The sequence below is a fragment of the Salvelinus alpinus genome, chromosome 25, assembly GCF_045679555.1.
Source record: "Salvelinus alpinus chromosome 25, SLU_Salpinus.1, whole genome shotgun sequence".
Classification (NCBI taxonomy): domain Eukaryota; kingdom Metazoa; phylum Chordata; class Actinopteri; order Salmoniformes; family Salmonidae; genus Salvelinus; species Salvelinus alpinus.
This window is the reverse complement of record NC_092110.1, coordinates 25,808,403-25,833,964: the sequence shown is the minus strand read 5'-3', so window position 1 is coordinate 25,833,964 and position 25,562 is coordinate 25,808,403. Positions and strand designations below refer to the sequence as shown.

The 25,562-nt window shown below is 45.0% G+C and overlaps 1 protein-coding gene across 4 annotated transcripts in view; it reads right to left on the bottom strand.

Moving 5' to 3' along the window:
- LOC139553730 (rho guanine nucleotide exchange factor TIAM2-like) overlaps positions 1-25,562 on the bottom strand; it is a 106,544-nt gene that overhangs the window by 11,414 nt on the left and 69,568 nt on the right. Inside the window, exons 1-3 of one of the 4 annotated variants that reach the window (XM_071366337.1) lie at positions 13,852-14,191; positions 13,550-13,571; positions 415-606 (exon numbers count right to left, since the gene is read on the bottom strand). In XM_071366337.1, the coding sequence (XP_071222438.1) occupies positions 415-606; positions 13,550-13,571; positions 13,852-13,919 (282 nt within the window). In that variant the 5' untranslated portion in view covers positions 13,920-14,191. Of the gene's footprint in view, positions 1-414; positions 607-5,817; positions 6,089-13,535; positions 13,572-13,851; positions 14,192-17,762; positions 17,867-25,562 lie in introns of those variants that run through there. The other 3 variants (XM_071366338.1, XM_071366335.1, XM_071366336.1) reach the window with 3 other exon arrangements.

Below are 25,562 nucleotides of genomic sequence, written 5' to 3'. Positions count from 1 at the left end.
AGAGAGAGATAGGAGACCAACAGAGAGAGAGAGATAGGAGACCAACAGAGAGAGACCGAGAAAGAGAGAGAGACCGAGACAGAGAGAAATTGAGCGAGAGAGACCGAGAGAAGAGACCGAGAGAGAGAGAGACAGCAAGAGAGACAGAGAGAAAGAGAGAGACCGAGAGAGAGACCGACCGCGAGAGAGAGAGATTGAGGTAGGTAGGTAGGTAGGTAGGTAGGTAGGTAGGTAGGTAGGTAGGTAGGTAGCTAGGTAGGTAGGTAGGTAGGTAGGTAGGTCCACACAGACCGTGTCTCGGTACTATTCAGTGGCTTTCTCTTTCCAGCTCATCCTGGCGCAACTGAATTGACTGTTTCGGGGAAATTTGCCATTATCTTAAACAAACATAATAGCCAGATAACAAATCATTACCTTGACATAGGACTTCTCTGTGTCCACCAGCTCCTGGATGACCTTGCGGAGCCTCTCGGTGGCACTCATGTGTCGGGGGCAGGGTCTGAGCAGTGTGGGCTCGGCCCCTGGGTGTGGGGGGTCTTTGTGGCCCTCCAAGCCCCCGGAGCCCTCTTGGAAGGTGTGGTACAGCATGCACACCGTCTCCACGCTCTACAGTGGGCGATAGAGACAGGTTAGGGACTGCATGAGTAACATGTACACAAAGCTTACTAGGATCACAAGGACTTTTATCTTGTTTATCTTACCACATAGATATACAGTGCATTCGGAAAGTATTCAGACCCCTTGACTTTTTCCACGTTTTGTAACATCACAGGCTTATTCTAAAATGTATTAAATTGTATTTTTCCCCCTCATCAATCTACACACAATACCGCCAAATGACAACGCAAAAACAGGTTTTAAATTGGTGGCTAATGTATTACAAATATAAAACGGAAATATCACATTTACGTACAGTACCAGTCAAAAGTTTAGACACACCTACTCATTCAAGGGTTTTTCTTTCTTTTTTAAATTGTTGAATAATAGTGAAGACATCAAAACTATGAAATAACACATATGGAATCATGTAGTAACCAAAAAAAGTGTTAAACAAATCAAAATATATTTCAGATTTTAGACTCTTCAAAGTAGCCACCATTTGCCTTGATGACAGCATTGCACACTAGGCATTCTCTCAACCAGCTTCATGAGGTAGTCACCAATTAACAGGTGTGCCTTGTTAAGTTAATTTGTGGAATTTCTTTCCTTCATAATGCGTTTGAGCCAATCAGTTGTGTTGTGAAAAGGTAGGGATGGTATACAGAAGATAATTATTTATTTAGAATTTAAAGCACACTTAACCAGCACGGCTACTACAGCATTCTGCAGCAATACGCCATCCCATCTGGTTTGCGGTTAGTGGGACTATCATTTGTTTTTCAACAGGACAATGACCCAAAACACACCTCCAGGCTGTGTAAGGGCTATTTGACCAAGAAGGAGAGTGATGGGGTGCTGCATCAGATGACCTGGCCTCCACAATCACCTGACCTCAACCCCATTGAGATGGTTTGGGATGAGTTTGACCGCAGAGTGAAGTGAAAGCAGCCAACAGGTTCTCTGCATATGTGGGAACTCCTTCAAGACTGTTGAAAAAGCATTCCTCATGAAGCTGGTTGAGAGAATGCCAAGAGTGTACAAAGCTGTCTTCAAGGGCAAAGGGTGGCTACTTTGAAGAATCTCAAATATATTTTGATTTGTTTGACACATTTTAGTTACTACATGATTCCATATGTGTTATTTCATAGTTGATGTCTTCACTATTATTCTACAATGTAGAAAATAGTAAAAAACATAGAAAAACCCTTGAATGAGTAGGTGTGTCCAAACTAATGACTGGTACTATAAGTATTCAGACCTTTTACTCAGTACTTTGTTCAAGCACCATTGGCAGCGATTACAGCCTCAAGTTTTCTTGGGTATGATGCTACAAGCTTGGCACACATGTATTTGGCGCCCCCCTTCGTGTTCGTGCCGTCAGGGAGATCTTTGTGGGCTATACTCGGCCTTGTCTCAGGGTGGTTGAAGATATCCCTCTAGTGCTGTGCTTTGGAAAAGTGGGTGGGGTTATATCCTGCCTGGTTGGCCCTGTCTAGGGGTATAGTCAGACGGGGCCACAGTGTCTCCCGACCCCTCCTGTCTCAGCCTCCAGTAATTATGCTGCAATAGTTTGTGTCGGGGGGCTAGGGTCAGTCTGATATCTGGAGTATTTCTCCTGTCTTATCCGGTGTCCTCTAATTCTCTCTCTTTCTCTTCTCTCGGAGGACCTGAGCACGATTACCATGCCTCAGGACTACCTGGCCTGATGATTCCTTGCTGTCCCTAGTCCACCTAGTCGTGCTGCTGCTCCAGTTTCAACTGTTCTGCCTGTGGCTATGGAACCCTGACCTGTTCACCGGACGTGCTACTTTGTCCCGGACCTGTTGTTTTCGACTCTCTCTACCGTACCTGCTGTCTCTAACTCTGAATGATCGGCTATGAAAAGCCAACTGACATTTACTCCTGAGCTGCTGACCTGTTGCACCCTCTACAACCACTGTGATTATTATTATTTGACCCTGCTGGTCATCTATGAACGTTTGAACATCTTGGCCATGTACTGTTATAATCTCCACCCGGCACAGCCAGAAGAGGACTGGCCACCCCTCAGAGCCTGGTTGCTCTCTAGGTTTCTTCCTAGGTTCCTGACTTTCTAGGGAGTTTTTCCTAGCCACCATGCTTCTACATCTGCATTGCTTGCTGTTTGGGGTTTTAGGCTGGGTTTCTGTATAGCACTTTGTGACATCGGCTGATATAAAAAGGACTTTATAAATACATTTGATTGATTGATATTTGGGGAGTTTCTCCCATTCTTCTCTGCAGATCCTCTCAAGTTCTGTCAAGTTGGATGGGTAGCGTTGCTGGGCACTTATTTTCAGGTCTCTCCAGAGATGTTAGATCGGGTTCAAGTCTGGGCTCTGGCTGGGCCACTCAAGGACATTCAGAGACTTGTCCCGAAGCCACTCCTGCGTTGTCTTGGCTGTGTGCTTAGAGTCATTGTCCTGTTGGAAGGTGACCCTTCGGACCCAGTCTGAGGTCCTGAGTGCTCTGGAGCAGGTTTTCATCAAGGGTCTCGCTGTACTTTGCTCCGTTCATCTTTGCCTCGATCCTGACTAGTCTCCCAGTCCCTGCTGCTGAAAAACATCCCCACAGCATGATGCAGCCACCACCATGCTTCACCATAGGGATGGTGCCAGGTTTCCTCCAGACGTGACGCTTAGCATTCAAGCCAAAGAGTTCAATCTTGGTTTCATCAGACCAGAGAATCTTGTTTCTCATGGTCAGAGTATTTAGGTGCCTGTTGGCAAACTCTAAGCGGGCTGTCATGTGACTTTTACTGAGGAGTGGCTTCCGTCTAGCCACTCTACCATAAAGGCCTGATTGGTGGAGCGCTGCAGAGATGGGTGTCCTTCATATCCACTGAGGAACTCTGGAGCTCTGTCAGAGTGACCATCAGGTTTTTGGTCACCTCCCTGACCAAGGCCCTTCTCCCCCGATTGCTCAGTTTGGCCGGGCGGCCAGCTCTAGGAGGAGTTGGTGGTTCCAAACTTCTTCCATTTAAGAATGATGGAGGCCACTGTGTTCTTGGGGACCTTCAATGCTGAAGAAATGTTTTGGTACCCTTCCCCAGATCTGTGTCTCAACACAATCCTGTCTCGGAGCTCTCCGGACAATTCCTTCGACCTCATGGCTTGGTTTTTGCTGTGACATGCACTGTCAACTGTAGGAACTTATATAGACAAGGCCTTTCCAAATCATCTCCAATCAATTTAATTTACCACAGGTGGACTCCAATCAAGTTGTACAAACATCGCAAGGATGATCGATGGAAACAGGATGTGCCTGAGCTCAATTTCAAGTCTCATTGCAAAGGGTCTGAATACTTATGTAAATAAGGTATTTCTGTTTATTTTTAAAACATGTGCTAAAATTTCTAAAATCCTGTTTTCGCGGGGTCTGAATACTTTCCGAACGAACTGTATGTCAAAAACGATCACCATAACAAGCTGTCATACAGTACGAAGCACACAAAAACTAAACCATAGCTTAGAGCGCAACTTAACAAGTTTACAGTATCACACAGTCCTAGCTGTGTGATCGGCTCAGGGCTGTGATTGGCTCCTATAGTTCTAGTATCTCTACAGTGCCAGTACTGACAGGTGTGTGTGTGTGTGTGTGTGTGTGTGTGTGTGTGTGTGTGTGTGTGTGTGTGTGTGTGTGTGTGTGTGTGTGTGTGTGTGTGTGTGTGTGTGTGTGTTTGAGTGAGAGAAACGCTGATCGTTACATTAAAAAAAGCAAGTCTCAGAAAATACCTTGCTTGTCACCATAAATATTGCACAGCGCACACACATTCACACCATACAAATCAATACACTGTAAACAACCCAGCAGGACCCAAATCAAGTCCTCTATTAAGCCAGCAGCTCATAGCTAATTATAGCATGGCCAATCAGGAGACCGGGTGCCAAAGCAGCTTCAAAACTAATCTGTAGAGAGGACAGAGAAGTCACTGGGCAGCAGTGTGGGAGAAGTATAGTTACGGCATAGGGCTGGGCTCAGGAGGCTGGTGGCTCAGGGACCCACTGAGGGAAAGAGGATTCAGGCCTGGGATAGGCTAGGCTGGCCTCTAGACAGGACCACCCAATCAGCAGCTCTGGGTCTCTGCGTGAGCAATGATAATTACACTGAGACTCAGCTGTCCCACTATGCTACTGAGAGGAGAGCACCACACTGACAGGATTCTATACTGCTGTAGACTGTAGATTTACAAAATAACAGACTCACGCATACAGGCGAGCACACACACACACACACACACACACACACACACACACGCACACACACTGAATGTAGTGGATATGTTTCACCCACACACTAACACAGACCAAAGCTTCTCCATATTGCAGCTGAAAGGCTTGGAGACCAGCTCAAGGAGGAAAAAGGGTTGAAGAATATCATGTTGACATATTATTCAAAGACCCTGCGGCAGCTTCAGAGGCAAACCTGCCTCACGCAGACAGATAGCAGTAATTGTGTGCGGCTCTCGCCTGCAGTTTGTTTCTGCTGCTGCAGTCACTGAGGTCCTAGGCCTACAGAGGATCTGGAGAAAACACACACAGAGCTACACACACAGGCATGGATGCATACACACACCCACTCACACACAGGGATTCTCCCTTTCTCGCAGCAGGACTTTGAATCAGTTCTTAATAAGAGTGACCTGTAAGAGCATGACTAGAGGGAGAGAGAGAGAGAGAGAGAGACTCAGACGTGACTCAGAAGTCTCTGTCTCACACAACAATCCCAACAACACAGTCTGAGTCCAACACCTGACGACTAACCCAAATATCCAATTAAGACCTGCAAAGCCGGCTCGGACAAGCACGTCCGACAGCGCTAGTCTCAATTCTACATCCCTCGGTTAACCCAAAACTAAACCCAGAACTGTGGGGTTTTTCTGATTTCACAAGCATAAAGCCTGTGGGAATGCTAGGTAGAATGAGCTGAATCCTATCCTGTCAATTAGCCCAAATTGGAGAACCCATCTCCTATCCGTGTTGTAAAGCCAGACATCTCCCTCTCACCATGAGGAATAGTTTCAGCATCTGTCACAGCACCTACAGCCCTAAAACATGTTGAGCCATAGAGGTTAATACCCATCGCCACACCAGAACCCCATATACCCACTACTGCTGTCCTTCCCTCTCCAAACAGTCAACTCTACTCCCATGGCAATCATCAAGCCTCTCGATCTCAATCCCTCTCTGTCCTACTCACCATGAAGAGCAGACTGTAGAGGAGCCTCCAGGCTGCTGTGGCCTGTCTCTGGGTCCTACGGGCCAGGTTACAGCCCTTCCTATGCAGCCTACCCGGCCTGGACGCTGGCATCACGGCTGGACTGTGTCTGACCGATAAACCATACTTGGTTGGTGCTGACTGGACTGTACTTGATGGGATCTAGCTATTCATCCTGATCCTAGAGGTTCTGAGAGTGTAGGCATTTGACAAAAAACTGCTGCCTGCACCAATCTGCATATCAATCGGAGTGGACGGCCGGACAATGCAAACGGAGGGGCATTCCTCCCTCACGCTCTCTCTCTCTACCATCCCATCTCTGGTCCACGTGACCCTGGTCAGTTTCCAGAGAGTATAATGCAGAGGCCAGGCTGCGAGTGTTACTGGCCATGCAGCCTCAACACATCAATACAATGAGGACTCTTCTGGGCTGCTGGATATACTGTGACACTGTCAGGAATAGCTGCATCTGTTCAACAGGCCAGGGGGATTCAGGGGCAGAGGGGGGCATTCATCTGGACTGACAACAACACAGGTCATGCTGTAGGGAGGAGGGGCCCTTTAATTAAGTATTTTGGGTGCTTTTGAAGAAAAACATGAGTCTAAGCCTATCTTTAGAAGCTATGCGTCACGGAAAACAACATCTTACTGAGGCGTCTGGTGTGACAATTGAGGGGGATTTGAGTCCAGTGTTTGCAAACAAAGCTACCCGAGGTCACAAGCTGAGTAGCTTTGGCTTCCAGGCCTCGCTCGCCGACGTGGAGGTGAAAGCCTAGTAGAGGCTACTACTGTAGCTGAGAGACACTCAGAGACTATTTTGTTCCAAACCCAGGTCACCTGACTAGAGGCTCAGGTCTGTGGGGGCAGACCACTCCAACACATAACACAAATAACTAGCCTCACTAATGTCTCAGCATAGAAACATGATATTTCATTCTACTAGCTCCCAACCCCTTGTAGTTAACGGCATTCCGAGAATGCAACCAAAATGAGTGTCTAAAAGGTTTCGGAATGTCTGAAAGTATGTGGTTCACTAAAAATATAACTTCACTAAAGATATAACACTGGATATATGTTGATGATCTCTTTCACAAACTCCAATGTGATCGCAAAGGCTAGGTATTGTTCATGTGAAATCCTAATCATGTTGACCTTGTAGAGGTCAGAAGGTGCTGTTTGTGAAGAGGAGCGGTTTGTGGAGAGATTACTACTCCTGCTCGCCAACTGGGGTGATTAACAAGCCTGGTATTTTCCACACACGGGGAAGGTGTCATCCACAACACCTCTCTTTCATACACACACTGGCAGCCAAACACATCCAAGTGTCGTCTAAGCCAAGGTCAGAACAAATTTTTATTTTTAAATTTTTTATTTCACCTTTATTTAACCAGGTAAACTAGTTGAGAACAAGTTTTCATTTACAACTGCGACCTGGCCAAGATAAAGCAAAGCAGTGCGACACAAACAACAACACAGAATTACACATGGAATAAACAAGCGTACAGTCAATAACACAATAGAAAAAAATAAAGTCTATATACAGTGTGTGCAAAAGGCATTAGGAGGTAGGCAATAAATAGGCCATAGTAGTGAAGTAATGACAATTTAGCAGATTAACATTGAAGTGATAAATGAGCAGATGATGATGTGGAAGTAGAGATACTGGTGTGCAAAAGAGCAGAAAAGTAAATAAAAACAATATGGGGATGAGGTAGGTCGATTGTGTCTCCCAACGTCTCCTAAGCCAAGGTCAGAACGCACTCCAACCTGGCTCCACTGACATGTTATTCAAATATTATTCATATACAGTGAGGTTAGAAACAAACACAGCCCAAAGACAAACAAGAGCTGTCAAACAGTTGAGTGAAGCCGGATACTGTTCATTCTCCCCTCTCACCGCCAGACATCAAACAGTTGAGTGAAGCCGGATACTGTTCATTCTCCCCTCTCACCGCCAGACATCAAACAGTTGAGTGAAGCCGGATACTGTTCATTCTCCCCTCTCACCGCCAGACATCAAACAGTTGAGTGAAGCCGGATACTGTTCATTCTCCCCTCTCACCGCCAGACATCAAACAGTTGAGTGAAGTCGGATACTGTTCATTCTCCCCTCTCACCGCCAGACATCAAACAGTTGAGTGTAGCCGGATACTGTTCATTCTCCCCTCTCACCGCCAGACATCAAACAGTTGAGTGAAGCCGGATACTGTTCATTCTCCCCTCTCACCGCCAGACATCAAACAGTCGAGTGAAGCCGGATACTGTTCATTCTCCCCTCTCACCGCCAGACATCAAACAGTCGAGTGAAGCCGGATACTGTTCATTCTCCCCTCTCACCGCCAGACATCAAACAGTCGAGTGAAGTCGGATACTGTTCATTCTCCCCTCTCACCGCCAGACATCAAACAGTCGAGTGAAGCCGGATACTGTTCATTCTCCCCTCTCACCGCCAGACATCAAACAGTCGAGTGAAGCCGGATACTGTTCATTCTCCCCTCTCACCGCCAGACATCAAACAGTTGAGTGAAGTCGGATACTGTTCATTCTCCCCTCTCACCGCCAGACATCAAACAGTTGAGTGAAGCCGGATACTGTTCATTCTCCCCTCTCACCGCTAGACATCAAACAGTTGAGTGAAGCCGGATACTGTTCATTCTCCCCTCTCACCGCCAGACACTAAAACAGTCATTAAAAGCAGAAGGCTCAGCCTACTTTAAGTTATGAACCGCTTTTCAAATCAAAGAAGAATCCTCCAGGCGCCAAAATAATTTCTTTTTACGAAAATAAACAAACCCGAATGGAACGTCTAAAGTGTAAAGCCGGGGATAAAATACGGGGCGTCCCTCGGGCCGGCTCAGCCCATTGCTCACAGGAGAGTGTCCTGTCACACCACAGTAAGGCTCTGACAGAGGCAGATTCATCCCTCAGGTTAGGCCTATTGTGTCATGTTGCCATCTGCTTTTTAGGGCTCAATAAATAAAGACAGTTTCTCATAAATCAAACAGGGAGGGAGGGCCCCAGTCCCTCTGCTATTCCCATTATATGCTTTATTATTCATTCTAAACAAATATTATTCCACCGGGGTCTCTGAGGAAACTTCAGAGTGAATGTTTTAATAACGAAACACCCTCAGATTAAAATCCATTCTGAGGAGTCCCCATAGGGGGTTGAGAACAACAGTATTATATTGCATCCCCACGACTAGAACAACAAAGTAGGAAAACGCTAGCAGCACCCCTACCTGCCAAATATGACTGATACAAAACAACAGCATAGGAAAGACACTAATATTGTAGTGAACAATTTCTCAACATGAGACCAGTTCATATAAATTGAAAGCACAGGAAGAAGCATGGTGAAACCTGCTAGCCGCATGACCTGGTGCCCTGATATAAAACAGAGAATGGTGATAGCCAATACTACCGCTGGGCCACAAACCTGCCACAGAGGATGTCTGATAACATCCGATTGGGCATCTAGCAGGCTACCCACAGAACAGTCCCTAATACAAAGCACAACCATAAAACCAGTAACAGCCAAGCCAACCTTCCCTCTGACCTACTTGGTAATAAACTCTTCACAGAGACAGGTTGACAAACCAGTAGGACTATCCTGGGTGCAAATTAATACTGAGATAGAAGAGGAGGAGTGGGGGCCTGCAGCGCAGTGCTAGAGACATCACTACCGGTCCGGGTTCGATCCCAGGCTGTGTCTCAGCCAGCTGCGACCGGAAGATCCATGAGGCGGCGCACAATTGGCCCAGCGTCGTCTGGGTTAGGGGAGGGTTTGGCCGACTGGGATGTCCTTGTCCCATCGCGCTCTAGTGACTCCTTGTGGCGGCCGGGCGCATACACGCTGAGTTCGGTTGCCAGCTGTACCGTGCTTCCTCCGACACATTGGTGCTACTGGCTTCCTGGTTAAGCGAGCAGTGTGTCAAGAAGCAGTGCGTCTTGGCGGGGTCATTTTTCAGAGGACGCATGGCTCTCGACCTTCGCCTCTCCCGAGTTCGTACGGGAGTTGCAGCGATGAGACAAGACTGTAATTACCAATTGGATATCACGAAAGGGGTAAAAAGTACCAATATTATTTTGTATTAAATAGAAGAGGAAGAGTGATACAGTAGCCCAATGCTAGCACTACAGTTGTATTGTTGGTAAAAATGGTTTGTATTTCAAATGTGTGTGACTGTCGTTGACTATCAGTGTATCAATCAGTGTTTTGTTACTTGTCATGTTTTGGTTTTTTTGTGGACTCCAAGAAGAATAGCTGCTGCTTCTGCAAAAGTTAATGGGGATCCAAATAATTAAATATGCCTTCTTGACCTAGTAGTATATCAGAGTGAATTGAACTGACCATTGATCCAGTGGGGAGCTGCTATGCATTAATGTACTGTATGCAATCTATATAGTTCAATAAATCATCAGTAGAGGCAGGTTGGAGAAGTGTAAAGCACAAAACACCAGTGATACAGTATCCCACTACTAGCATGACCTGGAATCTGTACTGAAGAAACATATGACACTACAGTATATACTGTGGCAGCCTATAATAAACCGTGCTCAAACACCTAGAAAAGGCAGAGGTGTGTTACCAGGAGTCCAGTGCATGGGTCGGGGACAGTAGGTTTCTCACAGGCCACTCATCCAGCCATGTCATATAGCAGCTGGGCCAGCTTGTCCTTTAGCAGCTGCCTGAGGGTGAGCAGGGCCGAGCACAGAAACAGGTCCTTCTCTGCTTCACAGCCTCCTGGCCAGAACCAGCACATGGCCAGCAGGGAGCACCGAGCCTGGGACTGGTCTCCCAAGCGGCGCAGCGGTCTAAGGCACTGCATCTCAGTGCAATAGGCGTCACTACAGTCCCTGGTTCGAAGCCAGGCTGTATCACATCCGGTCGTGATTGGGAGTCCCATAGGGCAGTGCACTATTGGCCCAGTATCGTCCGGGTTTGCCGGGGTAGGCAGTCATTGTAAATAATGACTAATTTGTTCTTAACTGATTTGCCTAGTTAAATAAAGGTTCAATTAAAAATGTAAAATGTAAAACATCAGGTTGGTGAGGTAGATGCAGGGCCTGGCCTCTTCCTCCTCCTCCTCCGCCACCACCCTCCTCCTCCTCTCACCCATCAAACCACCAACCAGCCCTGAGCTATGGTATAGGGCTGACTCCAACGCTCCCCAGCTCGCCTCTTCCTCTCCTCTGGCGAGCCATCTACGCCTCCATCGATAGGTCTATCTCTCCTTCCCTCTCCCTCTATCGCTCTGCAGTGGGCCTGCTCCAGATGCTGGGGCCACTCCCCAGCCATAAACCCAGATTATAAGGCTAGTCACGGCCATATGGTGACTGATAGACTTAGTCATCACCACCACCCACTCTACAGGCAGGCACGAGAGGGGGGACTGGAATTGTCTGTGTTTAGGGGCCTCCCCCCAAGGAGGACTTAAGTGGGTGGGAGAAGTTTAAAGGGGTTGTAGTCCATTGGTCTTTATTTCTAGAGTCCATTGGTCTTTATTTCTAGAGTCCATTGGTCTTTGCTAGAGGAGAGTAGTAATAACACAGTGAATGGAGAGCATATCTGACCTCTCACATTCACACATATAAAAAGGTTTTGAAAACCCCTTTCAGCTGTTCTCAGCCTAGACCCGAGTACAGAGCAACGGAATTCTTAACAGCAATGGCACCCAAAATACATGCTGCCATTTACAGTAAGCTGCCCAGTCAGTTCCTGGAAGCACCAATTTTTGTTTCCCCACAGTCACTAAATCGTCAATTAGTGAATCAAACTAAGCCATTGGACTTTGGTGGAAAGGAAGGGTAAGGGAAGGGTGTGGTTGCTGCCCTTTGTGTGGTAAAATCCCTTTAAAAGGATCTTAGTGAAGGGTTGGAGGAAGTTAAGGAACTTACTCTGCTCAGCCAGTTGACCAATGGTATCTGTGACACAACAACTTCATACCACTGCCAGCCTATAGAGGCTGGTGATGTGTGATATAATATGCTATTTCATTCAGTGGTACAGCTCCTCAACTGGTATTAATGACTACAACAAACTGGTATTACAACAAGCTGTAAATGTGGTTGAAAATGTTTTGTGTCATAGTGTTTATGGATGGTATCTATAGTGGGTATCATAAGTATTACCCACTTAGATTTTTTAAACATTTTGTTGCGTTACAAAGTGGGATTGAAATTAAGGTAATTGTGATTTTTTTTGTCATTGATCTACACAAAACACTCTGATTTCAAAGTGGAAGAAAAATTTGAACACCAAAAAAATTGATGAAAAATAAAATACTAATACACCTTGATTAGATAAGTATTCACCCTCCTGAGTCAATACATGTTAGAATCACCTTTGACAGTGATTACAGCTGTAAGTCTCCAAGAGCTTTGCCCACCAGTAGTATTGTGCAATATTTGCCCATTATTCTATTCAAAATTCTGGACGCTCTGTCAAGGTGTTGGTGACCTAGACAATTTCAGGTCTTGTCATAGATTTTCTAACAGATTTAAGTCAAAACTGTAACTTGGCCACTCAGGAACATTCACTGCGTTCTTGGTAAGCAACTCCAGTGTAGATTTGGCCTTGTGTTGTAGGTTATTGTCCTGCTAAACACGTGGGTAAAGCAGCATTTTGAAAATGAGTCATTGGCTTTGATACTCTGATTTGTTAGAAATGATCCAATCGGCCTTCAGAGTGGTCTAAGGCACTGCATCACAGTGTTGCGGAGTCACTACAGCCTGGGGTTCGAGACCAATAGCATTAGCAACAAGTCCCCAAACAACAACAACAACATGGCAGCAGGCAGGGAAGATTTGTAAGCACTTCTAGACACAACAACACTGCTCATCCCTGTAATATGAGCAAATTAGAAACCACTAGACCAATTAATCAAAGTCAGTCAGTGTTCTGCAGCAGGCGATTACATGCTGTGACAAGAGGCTTGAAATTAGTCTTTCCTTCCCATTCATCTCCATTCAATCACTGGCTGGCTGGATGACTGGCTGCTGTGGCAGTGGGTATCTATGCTGCCTTCCTGATACATGGGTGATATTCTTCCCATCGACTAGATTGTTTTTCTCAGGGACACAAATTGACTCTGGTAATCAGATTTGCCACAACAATATCTCAAATGCTCGCTTTTACTGCATGTATGTCACGTCCGTTTAAAGGAGTGGACCAAGGCGCAGCGTTGTGAGCGTACATACTTCTTTATTTAACGATGTCGCCAACAAAACAATAAATATCAAACCGACAGGTGAAGCCAACGTAGTGCATCCAGGCAACTAAACATGGACGACTACCCACAAAACCAACATGGAAAATGTCAACCTAAATAGGCTCCCCAATCAGAGACAACGATAAACAGCTGTCTCTGATTGGGAACCCATTCAGGCCACCATAAACCTACATACCCCTAGACAATACAAAATCCCCATAGATAACCAAAAAACCCTAGACAAGCCAAAAAACCTAGACAATACAAAAACTAAACAAACCACTCGTCACACCCTGACCTAACCAAAATAATAAAGAAAGCAAATATAACTAAAGTCAGGGCGTGACAATGTACCAAGATGTCTCAGTATCTCTTGCTCACACACGCTTACGACTACACAAACACAACTCCCACACGCACACACGCAAATAAAATAAAATACATTTTCATTTGTCACTTGCTTTGAAAACAACAGGTGTAGACTAACAGTGAAATGCTTACATACGGGTCCTTCCCAACAATGCTGAAAGAGAGAAACTAGAGAATTAACAGAAAAGTAAAACACGTAATAATAAAAGTAATAATAAATACACAATGAGTAATGATAACTCAGCTACATACACGGTGTATCAGTACTGAGTTGACATGCAGGAGTACGAGGTAATTGAGGTAGATGTATACATATAGGTAGGGGTAAAGTGACAGATAATAAACAGTAGCAGCAGCGTAATGAGTCAAAAGAGTATGTGCAAAAATATCAATGCAGATAGTTAAACAGTTAACCAAATAGCTACCAGACTAACTATTTAGCAGTCTTATGCCTTGGTGGTAGAAGCTGATCAGGGTCCTGTTGGTTCCAGACTTGGTGCATCAGTACCGCTAGTCATGCGGTAGCAGAAAGAACAGTCCATGAATTGGGTGGCTGGAGTCTGAGAATTTTTAGGGCCTTCCTCTGACACCGCCTGGGATAGAGGTCCTGGATGGCAGGGAGCTCGGCCACAGTCTCACACACACACACACACAGTCTCTCTCACACACACACACAGTCTCTCACACACACACACAGTCTCTCACACACACACACAGTCTCTCACACACACACACAGTCTCTCACACACACACACAGTCTCTCACACACACACACAGTCTCTCACACACACACACACACACACACACACACACACACACACACACACACACACACACACACACACACACACACACACACACACACACACACACCTCTCAGTTTGTACAAAGACAAGCACAGTGGCCAGTGCAACAGCAGCCAGAGGTACTGCAGTGCAGATCCCAGCGCACGGGACTCATTCTTGTCATTGGGCAAACAGAGAGAGAGCAGAGGAGCCTGTCCTCGCTAATCCACCTCCTCACTGACCTCAGACCAGCTACTACACAGACTGAACACAGCCGACTGGGACATACTACACAGTAAACCCTACAGGCATGGTAGCACTGTGATGTATAATGTAACAGTGCATTGGGACGTTACAGAATGACACATTGACAATCTGCTGTATACAAGTACTGAACACAGGGGTGCAAGCAAATAGTCAGCCTAGATATGTGTAGCCAGTGTATAGTCTCGAGAGGGAGATTTTAGGAGCATCAAACAGCATACAGATCATTATCTCTCCTCAGTGCTGCACTGTTACTGTTCAGTCCACTGAAGTCCGGATCATTAAAACCTGGCTCTTCAGATGACTGAACTCATTAATGCAGCCCAATAATAAAGTGTTCCAACATGACGCATAAACACACTTTAATGACTTAAATAAGTTATTATTTACATGTAAAAATAAACTGACAAGAACAAAAACTCCCTGGGACAAAAATAAACATGAATTGAATCAAGAGACATCCATTTGCATATTTACAGAACGAAAAGTGGAGATGTTACAGTTTGGAAGTGATGAAAGCTGCGGTGCATTACCCGGGACCTACACTTTTCTTGCTACAGAGCTAGTCTAGAGCTCCCCAGCCTCGCCTCCTTGACCAAGTCACTATTCAGTCCTAAATCAGAACATGATAACACAACAAACTCTTTGAAATCAAAAATGTAGGCTTGGGGTATAATTGCTCGCTAACAATATTCACCCAGATAGGAAGGGAAAACAACCTCCTGACTTTAATTGTACGACAGACAGACAGACAGACAGACAGACAGACAGACAGACAGACAGACAGACAGACAGACAGACAGACAGACAGACAGACAGACAGACAGAGAGAGAGAGAGAGAGAGACAGAAATCAGTGGAGCACTATCACCATTGTAAATACAACTATATGTATTTGTTTATTTATTTTGTACTTCAACTATTTGCACATTGTTACAACACTGTACATAGCCAATAATATAACATTTGAAATGTCTATATTCTTTTAAAACTTTTGTGAGCGTAATGTTTACTGTTCATTTTTGATTGCTTATTTCCTTTGCCAAAGCAATGGAAGTAGACAATAAACAAAAGGGAAATAAGCAATGCAAACATATGTTTCCTAATCCAATAAAGCCTTTTGAATTGAAAATTGAATTTAATTGAGAGAGAGACCGACAGAGCGTACAAGACACAGAGAGAGACAGTGAGAAAGAGAGAGAGAGAGACAGAGAGTGACAGAGACCGAGAGAGTCTCCACAATTAAGAGGTTAAAAGACCTGTGCCTGCTGTCACCCAAAGCACATGGCCTACAGCAGAGCCTGGACCTGCTAGAGCAGGACTGCCAGACCTGGGCCCTGGCAGTAAACCCCAAAAAGACTAAAATAATGATTTTCAAGAGAAGATCCAGATCTCAGGGAATAAGACCAAAGTTTTCAATTGGTACAAAATATACAGAGTATTGCACACACTACAATTACATAGGTTTAAATATAAGCTCATCTGGACACATCAATGAGGCAGTGAATGAACAGAAAGAGAAAGCACGCAAGGCATTTTCCGGAATTAAAAAACAAATTCAAATTGAAATAACTATAAAAACGTGGCTAAAACAAATTGAATGTGTCATTGAACCAATTGCACTTTATGACAGTGAGGTGTGGGGTCCACTTGCAAAACACGATTTCACCCAATGGGACAAACACCGCTTTGAAACCCTGCATACAGAGTTCTGTAAGATTCTGCTACATGTCCAGGAGAAAACTACAAACAATGCATGCCGGGCAGAATTAGGCCAACATCCACTAATAATAAAAACTCAAAAAAAGAGTAATTTAGTTTTGGATACATCATAAATACAGTGACATCCTCTATCATTACCAAGCCCTGCAATGTAGAAAGTTAAGCAAAGAAAATAGCTCCTCATCCAACTGGTCCTGAGTTCACAAACCTGTTCTTCTAACACACTGAAGCCCAATCAATCAGAATTACAACCAAATTACAACACAGTCAAAACAAAACTACACTACCTATTGGGAAACACAAGCACAAAGCAAAATGCAGTGCTATCACCATGGCAAACTATTTAACCATGGTTACTGATCAAAACCTTAGAAAAAACATAAAGTACAGGCTCAGTGAGCACAGTCTTGCCATTGAGAAGGGTAGACAATAGTTCCTGACAATATAAAACATTTAGAGACTGTCATTTCCCCAAATTTGAAACCCTTATTCAAGGTTTCAGACCTCTCTGATGAGATTATGCTAGGGGGGTGCAGAGAATGGGGGGGGACGCAGAGAGCTGTGGGTTGGCAGCGCACTACATTGCTGCCTGCCATAAGATGAGGGATAGTGACTGACAGGCACTGTCCTCTAAGCCATTGTTATTGTATGATTATTTTTACCCTTGATTATTTTGGTTACTGAATGCCCCGTTGACAATCTTGATTATTATCATTTTAATTATGTTAATATTGTACGCTTTGGCAATATGTACATTGTTACGTCATGCCAATAAAGAAATTTGAATTGAATTGAGAGACAGAGACAGAGAGACAGAGAGAGAGAGAGACAGAGAGAGAGGCAGAGAGAGAGGCAGAGAGAGAGGCAGAGAGAGAGAGAGAGAGAGAGAGAGAGAGAGAGAGAGAGAGAGAGAGAGAGAGAGAGAGAGAGAGAGAGAGAGAGAGAGAGAGAGGCAGAGAGAGCGACAGAGATACTGAGGTCTATTCTCCCTCCATGCTAGGGATGGAGCCATGAAGGAAATGATGCTAGCAGTGGGCTTTGGACCCTGCCTCATCCCTAGCAGACCAACCCTGGCTGTCTTTACAACTCTCTACTATTCAGGATGTCTATCTGGGGTAATATTCATGTGCTGGGGCCTCAGTGTGACAGTGAGAAGGTTAATAGCAGGCAGAGGAGTGTTGACAGTATGGGCATTAGACCGAGACACAGGGCCTCTCTCTGAGTGTGACAGTAACAAGCCGTCTTTCGACTGAGCCCAGGACGGTGTAATTATATACAGATCTCTCTAAGAGTGGTGCCAAGTCATCTTCAGCCTGGCTACCACAGCACAGCTGTCCTTGATGAGGGGCGCCGAGCAGTAAACACATTTATACGCACAGCACACACACTCATTTGCACACATATACTTTAGCAACTATGCTTCAAGATTGCTTATGTTCATGATCTCAAAGCTCTGTTGATTATTCTATAGTGTGAATTAATCTTTCCCTCAATCTGTCTTCCTCTCTGTATGTTTATTCTGACTCATCCTGCCCAGTGTGGGCAGTACCAGTGGCAGCGTAGATTCAGTCTTACCTTGCTGTGTTGTACGGCCCTGTGGCCGTTGTGGGAGTGCTGTAGACCATTCTCCAGCCCAGAGCCTAAGGACTCACCAAGGACCTCTGGCACCAAGGACACATCTGCAAGACACAGCAATTAGCATTAGCATCACATTTACGGGATGATGTTCACTGTTTTATAGTTAACTGGCTTGGCCATTTAATACAAGCACAGCCAACTGGAATACTGGTATGTATGAAGGAAATGCTATTGTCCTCGAGGCCAGTGCTGTCACACACCATTTCCTCTGAGATGGGGTGATGATTACAGTTCAGCATCCATCTGCTGACCACATAGCACACACACAGTTCTGTAGTACTAGTGTACCAAGCAATCATAGGTGTCGACAGGGAGATGTGGACTAGACATGCAGCATTCTAAAACATCATCACAGTGAAGTGCCTCTTCCATTTGTCAGTCAAGGGAACCAATCGAACAGTTCCCTTCGTCTGTTGGACATGGTCTCAGCGGAGAGCTGATGATAATTAACTCCTGTAGCAGTTTTCCTAAAAATCACATTTTGGGAAAGCTCGCAGTCACACAGTGCCTCTGGTTAAAGGCACCGGATTAACTGAGGTCAGATCTGATTACACTAACTGTGTCTGGTAGGGATATCTACCCTTCCTGCCTTCTTCCCTTCCTGCTTCTAACAAACTCACAGGCTATTGGGAAATCAACTCAGCACATGAGCACAATCAATTGATTTGACCTTTTGATTGGTAAGTAAACACCTGAAGAATGAGGCTTTTCAGAGGCACTTATCAGAAAGATGTAGCTGAACAAACCCTTTCCCTACTAAGCATATCTCAAAGCAATATAACATGTCACAAAACATTTCACACACACCAGGGGTCTTGCCTGGTTGTTGTCACACTAGTATGGTTCAGAGAGTTGACCTCTCATCACCCTCGTCAGCCTGACTGGGATCACACCCCCTCTAGAGGCAGAGGATGAAACTGCAGTCATGTTGTAGGCCTATCTCATATCTTATGTACAGTAAGATGCTTTTATCTCCATCTGAGTGGCAAGCCAGTGGCTACACAGTTTTCAGTAAGTTGTACTGCATGTCATCATCAGTCCTGTAGTGTGAAGTGTTGCCTGGGGTGTTGGTTCAGGATGTTGTCGTGACAAATTACTGTCATTCACTCTCTTTTACAACTGTGAGAACTCAACACCCTAACTACTTGAAGGAGAAACTTTCTCAGTTCTCATACGCAGAATAAATGACCTAAAGCATAATTACATGAAAACCCTATCTGTATAAATAGTGTGGTGAGATAATCCCTCAGAGATTCAAATTGCTGCATGAAAATTCATCATAATTTCACTAACAAGCAAAACTATGAAGACATAGACCGAAGCGTCACCAGCTAAAGCAATTACACAAACGTAATTTCCACTGTATAAAAGACACTTCTTCAAAGTCATGAAACATAAATATACAGTAGAGGAAAACATGACTATATATTTTGATACCCTCACCTTAGAAATGAATGCCAGTCGGGGAAGAGTAAAACTATGTGTAGTTTAAAAGAATAACGCCTGCTCATGCAACTGTGACTGTTTCAGCTAGCTGCATGCGAGGCGTTCCTCCAGAACCCTGCCTCACTGTGTCAGTCATCACCGGAAACTAAGCCTACGATAGGAAGAGACCTTCAGTAAAACACCTTCTTATTAAAACACTTCCTCTCTCCCCTGAACATACATGTTCCTATGCTTAAGACCTTTCTAGACATTTCCACTGCTCATCGGGTCCGGCGGACTCTGAAGGGTCAATGTGGCTGATGGATTTTCAGGAAGTATAGTCTCTGCTGAGTCCTCAACAACTGGATGCTCCAGTTTTCAAGGAAAATGGAAAGAGACCGTGACGCGACTTCCACTTTTGGACGTTAACCAAGGCGACACTCCGTCTCAACTCCTCTGCCACATTTACCGAATTGGTTGAACAGTGTAGAAGAGAACCTCGAGAACTCCCCAGACAGTTTTTTTCTCTCTCTTCTCGTTAAGACCAGTATATAGGGGGATCTAGTTAACGGTGTTTCTTTTAAGCCTGCTACGTTAGGTTCGAGGAAGTATAACGTATTGGGGCTGATGGGTTTTGAGGAAGTATAACGTATTGGGGCTGATGGGTTTTGAGGAAGCATAACGTATTGGGGCTGATGGGTTTTGAGGAAGCATAACGTATTGGGGCTGATGGGTTTTGAGGAAGCATAACGTATTGGGGCTGATGGGTTTTGAGGAAGCATAACGTATTGGGGCTGATGGGTTTTGAGGAAGCATAACGTATTGGGGCTGATGGGTTTTGAGGAAGCATAACGTATTGGGGCTGATGGGTTTTGAGGAAGCATAACGTATTGGGGCTGATGGGTTTTGAGGAAGCATAACGTATTGGGGCTGATGGGTTTTGAGGAAGCATAACGTATTGGGGCTGATGGGTTTTGAGGAAGCATAACGTATTGGGGCTGATGGGTTTTGAGGAAGCATAACGTATTGGGGCTGATGGGTTTTGAGGAAGTATAACGTATTGGGGCTGATGGGTTTTGAGGAAGTATAACGTATTGGGGCTGATGGGTTTTGAGGATGTATTTGACTCTCATAAAAAGGAAGTCTGTGGTGACTTAATAGGGTGTAAGTGACAAACAGCTCATCTAAATGATCCTCTACAGACAGAGATAAGCAGACGTAGGGAAGGAAGGGAGGGCTGTAAAAGAGAGAGCTGGAGAATTGTCAGCCAAATTCTTTGATAGATGAGTGATGATTAGTATTGTGTTTATATAATGTTTATAATAGTAATGTCATTTCATACAGAAAACCAATTGTTGGCACTTTCCACAGAATTTGTCTGATATTCTGGCATCCTTTCAATAATGAGATCACATTGGTGGAGAGAAGCAAGTCAGCGCAACAGCTTGTTGATAGACCATTTCCAGAGAAAGTGTTGGGAGCGGAATCGAGGAAGGTTGGTGGTACCCACACCTACTGATAGTAGGCCCAGTCCTAACACAGTATCTGCCAAGTAGCAGCAATTCTGTGGAAGTGTGACTGTGACTATATCACCAGCCATCTGCCACAGCCAGGAACACTTGTTGGCAGCGTTGAGTAGAGAGACATGTTGTATGTTTACTGGTCTCAGTGCACAGTAGATATAGTATACATCAGGTGTATTCAACCGGGGATCCGTGGACCCCAAGGGGTCCATACTGTAGGGGGTCCTGGACTTCCTGACGGGTCGCCCCCCATGTGGTGAAGATAGGCAAAAACACCTCCAATACACTGATCCTCAACACATGGGCCCCACAAGGGTGGGTGCTCAGCCTTCTCCTGTACTCCCTGTTCGCCCATGACTGCGTGGCCACGCACACCTCCAACTTAATCATTAAGTTTGCAGACGACACAACAGTCATAGGCCTGATTACCAACAACGACAAGACAGCCTAAAGGGAGCAGGTGAGGGCCCAGGTGGAGTGGTGCAATGAAAATAACCTCTCCCTCAACAAAACGAAGGAGCTGATCGTGGACTTCAGGAGACAGCAGAGGGAGTGCAGCCCCATCCGCATCGATGGGGCCGCAGCGGAGAAGGTGAAAAGCTTCAAGTTCCTCGGCATACACATCACTGACAATCTGAAATAGTACGCCCACACAGACAGTATGGTGAAAAAGGCAAAGAGCGCCTCTTCAACCTCATGAAGCTGAAGAAATTTGTCTTGGCCCCTAAGACCCTCACAAACTTTTACAGTTGAACCATTGAGAGCATCCTGTCGGGCTGTATCACTACTTGGTACGGCAACTGCACCGTTCGCAACCGCAGGGCTCTCCAGAGGGTGGTGCAGTCTGCCCAACACATCACCGGTTGCACACTGCCTGCCCTCCAGGACATCTACAGCTGGTGTCACAGGAAGGGCCAGAAGACATCAAGGACCTCAGCCATCCGAGCCACGGCCTGTTCACCCCGCTATCATCCAGAAGGTGAGGTCAGTACAGGTGCATCAAAGATGGGACTGAAAGACCGAAAAACATCTTCTATCTCAAGGCCATCCGTCTGTTAAATAGACATCACTAGCCGGCCTCCACCCAGTACCCTGCCCTGAACTTAGTCACTTTCAATAGCCGGCTACCACCCGGTTACTCAACCCTGCACCGTCGAGGCTGCTGCCCTACGTACATAGACATGCAACACTGGTCACATGAATAATGTTTACATACTGTTTTACTAATTTCATATGTATATACTGTGTTCTAGTCAAGGTCATCATCATGCTCTCATCCTTCTAGACCTATCGGCTGCCTTTGATACTGTGAACCATCAGATCCTCCTCTCCACCCTCTCCGAGCTGGGCATCTCCGGCGCGGCCCACGCTTGGATTGCGTCCTACCTGACAGGTCGCTCCTACCAGGTGGCGTGGCCAGAATCTGTCTCCGCACCACGTGCTCTCACCACTGGTGTCCCCCAGGGCTCTGTTCTAGGCCCTCTCCTATTCTCGCTATACACCAAGTCACTTGGCTCTGTCATATCCTCACATGGTCTCTCCTATCATTGCTATGCAGACTTTTCAACTATTGCTGTACATATACTATTCTATCCTACGTATTCTTCAGATATACTACATATTCTAACCACATACTGTCCATAATGTCTATAGTGTACTTAGAAATGTCCTTGTTTTTGAAAGAAAAGCACATTTTTGTCCATTAAAATAACAACAAATTGATCAGAAATACAGTGTAGACATTTGTTAATGTTGTAAATTACTATTGTAGCTGGAGACGGCTTATTTTTTATGGAATATCTATAAACAGTGGGGAGAAGAAGTATTTGATACACTGCCGATTTTGCAGGTTTTCCTACTTACAAAGCATGTAGAGGTCTGTAACCTACTTACAAAGCATGTAGAGGTCTGTAATTTTGATCCAATACACTGATACACTTCAACTGTGAGAGACGGAATCTAAAACAAAAATCCAGAAAATCACATTGTATGATTTTTAAGTAATTAATTTGCATTTTATTGCATGACATAAGTATTTGATCACCTACCAACCAGTAAGAATGCCGGCTCTCACAGACCTCACAGTTTTTCTTTAAGAAGCCCTCCTGTTCTCCACTCATTACCTGTATTAACTGCACCTGTTTGAACTCGTTACTTGTATAAAAGACACCTGTCCACACACTCAATCAAACAGACTCCACCCTCTCCACAATGGCCAAGACCAGAGAGCTGTGTAAGGACATCAGGGCTAAAATTGTAGACCTGCACAAGACTTGGATGGGCTACAGGACAATAGGCAAGCAGCTTGGTGAGAAGGCAACAACTGTTGGCGCAATTATTAGAAAATGGAAGAAGTTCAAGATGACGGTCAATCACCCTCGGTCTGGGACCCCATGCAAGATCTCACCTCGTGGGGCATCAATGATCATGAGGAAGGTGAGGGATCAGCCCAGAACTACACGGCACGACCTGGTCAATGACCTGAAGAGAGCTGGGACCACAGTCTCAAAGAAAACCATTAGTAACACACTACGCCGTCATGGATTAAAATCCTGCAGTGTTAGATTCCGTCTCTCACAGTTGAAGTGTACCTATGATAAAAATTACAGACCTCTACATGCTTTGTAAGTAGGAAAACCTGCAAAATCGTCAGTGTGTCAAATACTTGTTCTCCCCACTGTAGGTGTACAGAGACACATTATCAGCAACCATCACTCCTGTGTTCCAATGGCACATTGTGTTAGCTAATCCAAGTTTATAATTTTAAAAGGCTATTTGATCATTAAAAAACTATTTTACAATTATGTTAGCACAGTTGAAAACTGTTTGTGGGTTTGATTACAAGCTCAAAATGGCCAGAAACAAATAACTTTCTTGTGAAACTAGTCAGTCTATTCTTGTTCTGAGAAATGAAGGCGATTCCATGTGAGAAATTGCCAAGAAACTGAAGATCTCGTACAACGCTGTGTACTACTCCCTTCACAGAACAGGACAAACTGGCTCTAACCAGAATAGAAAGAGGAGTGGGAGGCCCCGGTGCACAACTGAGCAAGAGAACAAGTACACAAGAGTGTCTAGTTCGAGAAACAGACGCCTCACAAGTCCTCAACTGGCAGCTTCATTAAATAGTACCCGCAAAACACCAGTCTCAACATCAACAGTGAAGAGGCGACTCCGGGATGCTGGCCTTCTAGGCAGTGCTGCAAAGAAAAAGCCATATCTCAGACTGGCCAATAAAAATAAAATATTAAGATGGGCAAAAGAACACAGACACGGGACAAAGGAACAACATTAACAATGTATTTCTGATCAATTTGATGTTATTTTAAAATGGACAAAAAATATGCTTTTCTTTCAAAAACAAGGACATTTCTAAGTGACCCCAAACTTTTGAACGGTAGTGTATATATGCAGTACCAGTCAAAAGTTTGGACACACCTACTCATTACAGGGTTTTCTACATTGTAGAATAATAGTGAAGACATCAAAACTATGAAATAACACATATGGAATCATGTAGTAACCAAAGAAAGTGTTAAACAAATCATTATTCAAAGTAGCCACCCTTTGCCTTGATGACAGCTTTGCACACTCTTGGTATTATATGTGTTATTTCATAGTTCTGATGTCTTCACTATTATTCTACAATGTAGAAATTAGTAAAAATAAAGAAAAACCCTGTAATGAGTAGGTGTGTCCAAACCTTTGACTGGTACTGTATTTATACTCCGGACTCCGACATTGCTCGTCCTAATATTTCTAAAATGAATTATTTTACTTTTAGATTTGTGTGTATTCTTAGATATTACTGAACTGTTGGAGACAGGAACAAAAGCATTTCATTACACCCGCAATAACATCTGCTAAATACAGTATGTATATGAGTTATATATATACACTGCTCAAAAAAATAAAGGGAACACTTAAACAACACAATGTAACTCCAAGTCAATCACACTTCTGTGAAATCAAACTGTCCACTTAGGAAGCAACACTGATTGACAATAAATTTCACATGCTGTTGTGCAAATGGAATAGACAAAAGGTGGAAATTATAGGCAATTAGCAAGACACCCCCAAAAAAGGAGTGGTTCTGCAGGTGGTGACCACAGACCACTTCTCAGTTCCTATGCTTCCTGGCTGATGTTTTGGTCACTTTTGAATGCTGGCGGTGCTTTCACTCTAGTGGTAGCATGAGACGGAGTCTACAACCCACACAAGTGGCTCAGGTAGTGCAGCTCATCCAGGATGGCACATCAATGCGAGCTGTGGCAAGAAGGTTTGCTGTGTCAGAAACAGACAGGTCTGAAACAGACTCCATGAGGGTGGTATGAGGGCCCGACGTCCACAGGTGGGGGTTGTGCTTACAGCCCAACACCGTGCAGGACGTTTGGCATTTGCCAGAGAACACCAAGATTGGCAAATTCGCCACTGGCGCCCTATGCTCTTCACAGATGAAAGCAGGTTCACACTGAGCACATGTGACAGACGTGACAGAGTCTGGAGACGCCGTGGAGAACGTTCTGCTGCCTGCAACATCCTCCAGCATGACCGGTTTGGCGGTGGGTCAGTCATGGTGTGGGGTGGCATTTCTTTGGGGGGCCGCACAGCCATGTGCTCGCCAGAGGTAGCCTGACTGCCATTAGGTACCGAGATGAGATCCTCAGACCCCTTGTGAGACCATATGCTGGTGCGGTTGGCCCTGGGTTCCTCCTAATGCAAGACAATGCTAGACCTCATGTGGCTGGAGTGTGTCAGCAGTTCCTGCAAGAGGAAGGCATTGATGCTA